General features: G+C 35.1%; 2 protein-coding genes across 3 annotated transcripts; one reads left to right on the top strand and one right to left on the bottom strand.

Moving 5' to 3' along the window:
- Positions 1 to 1,323: 1,323 nt before the first annotated feature.
- Positions 1,324 to 8,446, top strand: LOC108331570 (protein DOWNY MILDEW RESISTANCE 6). Of its 2 annotated transcripts, XR_008248438.1 has the most exons (6): positions 1,324 to 1,901; positions 1,988 to 2,235; positions 4,635 to 4,959; positions 5,089 to 5,330; positions 5,478 to 5,590; positions 6,789 to 8,446. XR_008248438.1 is itself a non-coding variant. In XM_017566340.2 (5 exons), the coding sequence occupies exons 1-5, from the start codon at positions 1,704 to 1,706 to the stop codon at positions 5,485 to 5,487; spliced, it is 1,023 nt and encodes a 340-aa protein (XP_017421829.1). In that variant the 5' UTR covers positions 1,324 to 1,703; the 3' UTR covers positions 5,488 to 5,695. The 2 variants fall into 2 exon arrangements, 1 of the variants encoding a protein (XP_017421829.1); XM_017566340.2 differs by lacking the exon at positions 6,789 to 8,446 and having other exon boundaries at positions 5,478 to 5,695.
- On the bottom strand, positions 6,680 to 8,320 carry LOC108331569 (caffeic acid 3-O-methyltransferase). Its single transcript, XM_017566339.2, has 4 exons — positions 7,902 to 8,320; positions 7,510 to 7,820; positions 7,285 to 7,349; positions 6,680 to 7,136 (listed from the first exon to the last, which is right to left on the bottom strand). The coding sequence occupies exons 1-4, from the start codon at positions 8,318 to 8,320 to the stop codon at positions 6,834 to 6,836; spliced, it is 1,098 nt and encodes a 365-aa protein (XP_017421828.2). The 3' UTR covers positions 6,680 to 6,833.
- Positions 8,447 to 8,903: the final 457 nt, after the last annotated feature.

Below are 8,903 nucleotides of genomic sequence, written 5' to 3'. Positions count from 1 at the left end.
GTTAGGGAAGGGAAGTACGTCTCTTCCATTAGACCGGAAGTCAAAACACTATCAAGTCAAACAAAAGAATGTCAAATTAGAATAATGGTTGGAAGAAAATATGGAAAATGGTTGGTAAGAATTGTAGTCCTAGACCACAACCATGATTTATGTTCGAACACTTCCAACCTAATCCGTGCTAATAAAAAGTTAAACATGCAAGCAAAACACACATTGGAGGTCAATGACGATGTTAGCGTACGAATTAATAAGAATTTCCTTAGCATCGTGGGCTAAGCTGGTGGATTTAAAAATATGCAATTTGTTGAGCAAAATGCATGCAATTACATTAGTCATCAAAGAAGATTGCTATGTAAGGACGCTGATGGTCAAACCCCATGTCATTTTTCAAAGATGAGAGATTTAAAATAATGACTTCTTCTACAAGATTGAAATGGAGGGAAAAAATAGAATTTGTAATGTATTTTAAGTTGATGCTACGTGATTATTGTCATAATGTTATTAAATATAAAATTAAAAATTATTTAATTGTTGTCAAAATATTGTTAAATTTAAGTTGTTAACGTATCAGAGTCCTTTTTAAAATTACACTAGTTGATGATATTTGTTAACCCAACTCCTAACAAGTCTAACCACTCCCCTTGAATGAATGGTGTTTTTCCAACAAATAACTATCATGGTTTAAGGAGAGAATAAATAGAGTTGAAATTGTGGCTTAAATATAAATACTCAGAGTCAGAAGAAGGAAACGACGGCCAAATGCTTCAGTGTTTTTTGTGGAAGTATCAAAACATCGCAATGCGACTCCTTCCACCTTTTTCTACCACAACAGTTGCCCTAAAAGATGGAAAACGCAAAAGAATTTGTAAAAGAACGAGAAGCAAAGGAACACTGTTTTCCTCAAAGCAGAAACAGAGGTTTTCCTAAACAGAGGGTTTCAGTTGGAATCACCAAAATTTCCAATTCAACGGAAGACCTGTCTACACAGCCATTATGTTCGTTAGCCAGTTAAAATCATGTTAGTTTCTTCCTAAAAGTGCTAAAACAAACACTAATAACAAGAGAGACTAATGTAAAACCATCTCATACTATTTTACACACTAAAACAGATATCTCTGTTTGATACCAAACTAATTGTCGACTACAGAGGACTGATTTTTATTTTAACCTTAAAAATAATAAAGGAAACAAAAGAATTTTGAAATGGTCCAAAATAAATAAGGACGATAAAAAAAATTAAAAATTAAAAATTAAAAAATTGTCTTCTTCGTACTCATCTGCATACTTGTGTATATATAAACATATGCTGAGTCTTAGGGTTATCATTCGCGAAACTGCTCAGTGGTAGTTATATACTTCCCAGTGCCCATAGTGTTATTATCTTGTTTAACGTTTTTCTCTCATCCCTTGCCTTTTTCCTTAGGGTTTGTTTTTAGTTTTTGTGGTGTTTTTTGTCAAAGGGTGCAATCTTTAATTTCTTCCTGAAGGTTTCTAAGAACAGAGGTCTAGAATAAGGACGATAAGAAAAATAAAAATAAAAAAATTATCTTCTTCGTATTCTCTGCATCCTTGTTTGTAAATCCTTATGTGGTGAGCCTCGGGTTTATCATTGACGAAACTGCCAGTCCCCGTAGTGTTATTTATTTAATCTGTTATGAAGTTTGCGTTTGGTATTTAAGAAGGTAGAGTTAAGGATATTAAAAATGGACACAAAGGTGATTTCTTCCGGAGTCAAGCACTCAAATCTGCCGGAAAGTTACATCCGACCGGAATCAGAGAGACCTCGTCTGAGCGAAGTGTCGGAGTGCGAGGATGTTCCAATAATCGATTTGGGTTGTGAAAAGAGAGGTGAGATTGTGCAGGAAATCGGCGAAGCGTGCAGAACGTTTGGGTTTTTCCAGGTGCAGAGGATGTGTGGTTATGAATTATGTGTATTTTTGATTTAAGAAAAAAAGGTTTAAAAATAACAGAATAAAAATTGAAGCAGGTGATTAATCACGGGGTGGGTGTAGAAGCAGTGAGGGAAATGACAGAGGTGGCTCATGGATTCTTCAAGTTGCCTGTGGAGGAGAAACTGAAGTTGTACTCAGAAGACCCTTCAAAGACAACAAGACTCTCCACTAGTTTCAATGTCAGGAAAGAGACTGTCCATAATTGGAGGGATTATCTCAGACTTCATTGCTACCCATTGGACAAATATGTGCCTGAATGGCCTTCTAGTCCTCCCTCTTTCAAGTAAGTCACTTATCTCTTTTTCTATTTTTTATTCTACATTCATATTTTATATATATTACAACATCAAATCATTTATATATATATATATATATATATATATTACTTTCTTCTCCAAAATTATACTTAACAAATTTAGCATGCCAAATAATATAATTAAATTTTAGTATATTCACATTTTACTGAAATCGGTGAGTTAATGGACAGACGAATACTTTTGAAAAGTACAAACATAAACTTTTAAGTAATGCACGTGTCTGTCTGTTTATCATATTGGCCTTTGGGAAATTAATTGGCACAAATTTCAAGTACTGTGGTCCTCCTGTCGGGGATAGTTTGCTTATTTTACCAAAAAGAGCTTTTGGAAAAAGGAAAAAACTAGAAAGACTACACCCATTGAGTAGTGTTTTGAAATCTGATTTCCTTCTCTGCTTGTGTTGTACCATTGATTAGTATAGATTTGAAGGAAAACACACACACGAAAAGGGGAAAGCGCCTATATCAAGTGATAATTAATTGAACCCACATGAGAAAGAAGCTTTCTGCTTTACCAAGAAAATGAGAGGGAAGAGTATTATGTACTATATTATAAAATATTTAATTATTTAAAAAACGAATTAAAGAATTCTATTTTAATATAAACATATTAAAATTATATTGTTTTTTCACCCATTTCTCTACCTAAGAAAGCACGGTTTTCTTATTTAAAATTCAAAGTTTTAAAAGCATTCTATTTTACTTTTTTTACACCTTTCTCCCTCTCCCGCCAATTTACTTTTCATCCAAACGAATTCTTCCACATTCCCCGCATTTTTTTTTAAATTATAGCATCGGCCATTTATACAGTTTTTCGTTTCGATTCAAATATTCCTATATATGAAACATAGATCAATTGTAAATAAAATAAAATAATTTATACGATTAGATAAATAAGATATATATAAAAATCATGCTAAAATTTAATTCGAAAACTAAGAAATTTTATTCTTAGCACATGATGGCTAAAAGTGTAAGTTTTGAAAGCATGTTGGATGTGTCGATTATAAAAACTAATTAATTTAAACTTTGGGTAGGAGCGGATTAATGAACCAGATAAAGAAATTAATAATACATATAATTTCCATCATACCGATTTTTACTTTATTTCTTAGATTTTTGTAACACAACGGACAAAAATGTTTTTGAATCTATTTTCAACCATTTTTTACCGACTTGATCATGTGACTACATGCAATGTTTCTTTCGGATAGACATTAAAAAAGAAAGGAAATATTTTAAATTATAAGTATTCAAAATGAATAAAAATAATATTTTATTATAAATAATGTAATCATTGAGACATACAGTGGATCAAGTATGGGAATAAAAACCAAAAGAATTTCATTATCCGGTTAGGATAAGTCCTAGAGTTTAAAAGGAATTTCTATTAAAGTATGATGATAAGATAGGAAGAGACTTTTGGAGTTAAGATAGATGTCTTTTTTTAAAATGTGAAAGTTGTAAGATTGATATAAAAGATTTAAAAGGAAAAAGGAGAAATTGTGAGTTTAATTTCTTTATTAAAAAAAATTATTGCTCCGCAGTATAAATGCATTCTTTTTACTCAATTAATTGACTTGAAAGGTTTAGAAGAATAGAAGGAAGAGTTGTGGGTTTAATTTCTCTGTTAAAAAAAGTTAGTATAAATGTATTTTCTCTTACTTAACTACATTAGAATAAGAATGTATAATTCATGTGTAAAATAAAATTCGTTTAATTATTTAATATAAATAAAATTTAATGGCATGAAGTTTAAGTGTAGTTATTGTTACACTCTCAACAACAACAACAAAAAAATTGTATGAGAATGTAAGTTTTACAAAGTTAATAAATTTATTTAGGATGGAATTTAAGTAAATAATTAATTAAATTGATGTCGAAAGAAGCCTTGGTATAAATATTTTAATTGTTTACATCTTGATAGACTACCTAGAAAGACAAATCGATTTACAAAATCATTAAGACTATATGATGCAACGGTTTTGTATTTATTTAATTTTCTATTGTATAAAAAAAAATAAGTGTGTTTGTGTTTGTGTACACGATATGCATAGGTAGATGGAATTTGTTAATAAATACAAGAAAAAAGAAAGTGTTTTGTTGTGGTAGTTTGGAGTATTTAAAAAAGTGAAAGGATGAAAACAAATGATGAGATCCACACATAACCTATCAGGTTTTGAGGAAAATATAAGGTGAGTTATATAATGAGAATATAAAAAGTGATTTTTATTTTTTTTATGTTTTGTGTGAAATATGAGTTAGGGCCCAAATGTCATTTTGTAAGGATGGGTATGAGAAGGCATTAAGTTGGAGTGACGTGAGTAGATATGTAATGCGTTAACAGAATGTTAATGAATTGGCAGGGAGAGCGTGAAAAAGTACTGCGAAGAGGTTCGGGAATTAGGGTTGAGAATACAGGAATACATAGGAGAGAGTTTGGGGCTGGAGAAAGATTACATAAAGAATGTTTTGGGTGAACAGGGGCAACACATGGCGGTCAACTACTATCCACCTTGCCCCCAACCAGAACTCACTTATGGGTTACCGGGTCACACCGACCCGAATGCACTCACAATTCTGCTCCAAGATCTCCACGTTGCCGGTCTTCAAGTTCTCAAGGACGGAAAATGGCTCGCCGTTAACCCCCACCCCAATGCCTTCGTCATTAACATCGGTGATCAACTCCAGGTAATAATTTAATATTCTTTTAATATATCTATACACATATCTTTCTTTTGTGGGCTAGATCTTCTGTCAGAATTCGGCCCACAGAAAAATGCCTGTGGTGTGATAATATTGGGCTTGAGTGGTTTGCAGGCTTTGAGTAATGGGCTTTATAAGAGTGTATGGCACCGTGCTGTTGTGAATGTTGATAAGCCCAGGCTTTCTGTGGCTTCATTTCTTTGTCCGAACGTTGAGGCATTGATTAGCCCTGCAAAACCACTCACGGAAGATGGATCTGAAGCCGTATACAGAGGATATACGTATGCTGAATATTATAACAAGTTTTGGAGCAGGAACTTGGACCAAGAACACTGTTTGGAACTTTTCAAAAACAAGTAACCTCTCTGGTGTGATTGGCAAGAACGACAATTGTTTTGATGTTTTGTCTTCCTTTCTTGCCATCCTATCCTCACTCCTTGAAGCTCCGTGTTATTGTCAGTTCTTCATTTCTTTTTCTTATCACAAATTGTGTTTTGTGTCAGACGCTCATGATTTCTGGTGTGTCGATATGGCTGCGTGACTGAACTGCTTATTCTTTTGATTCACGTGGAGGAACGTCTTTCCCTAACAGCCATCGTGCTCTATTTGATTTATGGTAGGAAGACAGATATGTTATGTAATATTCATATATTGAACCTTCCGAATTTCCTAGTGCTACTCATCTGCTTGGTCTCATAGAAGTGCCAGGGAAATGTATTTTTAAGTTTAGAATTGTATTGTCGCCATTCTCATAATCATGTTCCTCAAATAAGTTTGACTATTTAAAACTTTTAACATATTAGAACTTAGAAGGTCAACCCTGTACGTATGTACTGATATTGAACGAAAAAAGGATTTGCGTTAAGGAGAAGAAACACAACTGAATATAATCCACAATACGAAACTTTGTTATTTGAGAGAATAACATTATGCTTAAGTAGCACCACGAACAATTTAATTTTGAAAACTCAAATATGACTTTATATGAATCCACGCTGGAAAAACTTCAACACTTTTGAGAAATTTTGTGATGTAGGTATTAAAAACATAACACATAACTATGAAACCTTGAATTCTGGCCCTTATGGCCTGTGCCTGAGACTCTTTCTATGTTCTTTGTTTCCCAACCAGAAAAGAGCCACCATCACCAAATCAAAGTGAATCGCACACCCACCCATTGTATCACACAATCACCTTCCCGTTGTTTGGTAGTGCCTCGTAGCAAGTCTTCAACAGCTTCAGCAATGATAACAGAATGTATAATTCCCTAGAGGAATTCATTCTCTGTCCTCTCATTGAATTGTTTCTTCTTTTGCTTCATGAGGAAGAAGTTAAAATTCCACAGAAGCAATCCAACTCTTGCAGCTTTAACGTAGGAGGGTAAAACGCCATGGAATTCTATGTTGAACCTTCAAAATTTCCTTGTGCTGCTGATTCATTCTTGGTCAAAGGATTTTATTTTAAGTTTAGAATTTGTCTGTCACACTTATTAGAATGATGTTTCACAAATATTTGTATATTAGGTTGCTTGCGTTGCGTTATTATCTTTTATACAGCTATGAACCCCACATGAATGTCCAATTGGATTGTGGATAATGTGTTAGCATTATTATAACTTTCGTTCATTCAAAAGCATTAAGGTAAATGATAATCATGGTAAATGGAATTTCAATACTATACGTACTTGCTAGTAAACGGAAGAGGGTTGGCATTAATGAGGAAAAACTGAACTTGTTATTTGCAATATGTGTTATATATTGAACTTGTTCATTATTCTTTTCCTAATGCACTCGATAAAATTACAATTTTTTCAGGAAAGCAATCCAAATGCAACTTGATGGGACTCCATACCGAAACACTTAAACCTTCTTGAGAAACTCGATGATGTAGGTATTGAAAGCAGAGCACAGAACTCGGAAACCTTGGAATCCAGATCCTTTGGCCAGAGCCTCAAACTCTTTCTCTGTTCTCTCTTTCCCACCTGGATTATGAGCCAACATTATCACGTCGATGTGAACCACACCCTTTGTGGCCAAGCTAGAGTCTGGAGCCACCGGAAGAATGCATTCTGCCACAATCACCTTCCCGTTTTCTGGTAATGCATCGTAGCAGTTCTTCAAAAACTTCAAACAGTGTTCATCACTCCAATCGTGGCAAATCCACTGGAGGTATCAATGATATTAAAATCATTAGCATAAACAAGTAGAACACGATTATCAGACAGTAACAACTCATTGACTCTCAGAAAAGAAACCCTTTAAAGTAGGCAAGAATTAGGACATTGAAAAGGATTCAAGTTTTATCATTCACCTTCATAAAAATAGCTTCAGCTTTTGGAACACTGACAAACATGTCTCCACCCACATGCTCCACTCCTACACAAAAACAGCAATGTCAAATTTGATGTCAGGAAACCATTACTAAAACATTATAATTCAATACACAATGCATACAATTAACGGGTAATAACCGGTAACAGTGCTTGGAAAACTAATATAAATACGAAGACAACGTTCTCAACCTAAAAATAGGTACCTGGATAAGATGGGGCATCTTCGATGACATGGGGTAAATCAAAATTGATACCCTTGATATTGGGATACTTTGAGACTATCATGTTTATTATAGCTCCAGTTCCACCACCAACATCAACCAGAGATTTAATACCCTCAAAGCCTGTGTAGGTCTCGAGAATTTTCTTCATTGTGATGGTAGAGTGATCCGCCATACCCTTGTTGAAAACCTTGTTAAACCTTGGGTCCGTTCCATGGTATTCAAAGGCTGTCATTCCATATGCCTTGTTAAATGGAATCCCCCCTTCAAGAACTGCATCTTTCAAGTAGTACCTACAATAACAAAAGCATCTCAACTTTAACTCAATCGTTAAACGGAAACAGTTTTAATCGAACTGTTTCTACAAAAGATACCAGCTTTCCATGAGGATTTTATCCTGGTTCATGAGGTTGAGAGCAGCCAAGGAGACGCCGTCTTCGTTCTTGACCAAGTACTTGGCAACGGGAGCAAGGCCATAGAGCCTCTCAACCTTGCCATCAGGAAGAGTGTGGAGGGTGAAAGTGAGGATGTTGTAGGAAGCCAATAGACGCAAGATGCGGTCCAACATGACTGGTGCCTCAGGGTTGTGTGTTGGGAGCTGAGAAGCAATGTGAGAGGGAGAAAGATGAACTCCAGGGCCAGCCTTGGCTATGATTTCCAACAGATCAAGCTCGATGGCTGATTTCAGAACCATTGGGAGGACAGAGGCACTCGCCAGTTGCATCGCAAACAGGTTTGCCTCTTCATCAGACACATGGCTTGGAGTGATCTGAGTCTCACCCGTTGAACCCATGCTTGATACTTTCAATTTTCCTCAGATTCTAGATTCAATATTCGAGCAAGTGTTTTTGCTGTGAGCTTGTGATCTCCAAGGTCCCGTCGTGAAGTGGTTATATATTCACAAAGATATTCACAAATGATGTTAATGGCTTCCCTACTTGCACCTGTCCCCATCCCAACAACCACACCAGGGTCCCACAATGATTATGCGTGTGTATGAACCAACCGTTTTGTATTTCAATTTTGTTTTAGTCTTGTATGTTTGTGACTGATACAGGTATTTGGTGGTGTGAGGGAGGTATCAGATGAGACTGGAGACCGAAGGTATTAAACCTTGCAGAATTTTGTATAATGCCAAAGGATGTAAAACAGAGGACAATGATTCGCTTGGTTTTTTTAGATTTTCCTAAAGTGTGGATAGAGTGTTTAAGGTGATGAGGCACTCAGTGAAGGTTCGTCCTAGTTTTTTGTGCACGTGTCCTTGGATGTTAAGAAACGAAACAAGGCATCAAAGCATAACCAGATGACTCATGGACCTTAGACCCTTTTAAACATACATAAAAATGGGTAAAAAATAAAAGGAAAATTTCTAGTGA

This window comes from Vigna angularis, chromosome 4 (genome assembly GCF_016808095.1).
Source record: "Vigna angularis cultivar LongXiaoDou No.4 chromosome 4, ASM1680809v1, whole genome shotgun sequence".
Classification (NCBI taxonomy): domain Eukaryota; kingdom Viridiplantae; phylum Streptophyta; class Magnoliopsida; order Fabales; family Fabaceae; genus Vigna; species Vigna angularis.
The sequence above is the reverse complement of the archived record's forward strand: the minus strand, read 5'-3'. Positions and strand labels throughout refer to the sequence as shown.

Coding starts and splice junctions, on each gene's coding strand:
- LOC108331570 (XM_017566340.2), top strand. CDS start 1,704: ATGGACACAAAGGTGATTTCTTCCGGAGTCAAGCACTCAAATCTGCCG. Junction 1,902..1,987: donor GAACGTTTGGGTTTTTCCAG/GTGCAGAGGATG, acceptor AAATTGAAGCAG/GTGATTAATCACGGGGTGGG. Junction 2,236..4,634: donor TCTAGTCCTCCCTCTTTCAA/GTAAGTCACTTA, acceptor ATGAATTGGCAG/GGAGAGCGTGAAAAAGTACT.
- LOC108331569 (XM_017566339.2), bottom strand. CDS start 8,320: ATGGGTTCAACGGGTGAGACTCAGATCACTCCAAGCCATGTGTCTGAT. Junction 7,350..7,509: donor AGATGCCCCATCTTATCCAG/GTACCTATTTTT, acceptor GTTTTTGTGTAG/GAGTGGAGCATGTGGGTGGA. Junction 7,137..7,284: donor CTGAAGCTATTTTTATGAAG/GTGAATGATAAA, acceptor TGATACCTCCAG/TGGATTTGCCACGATTGGAG.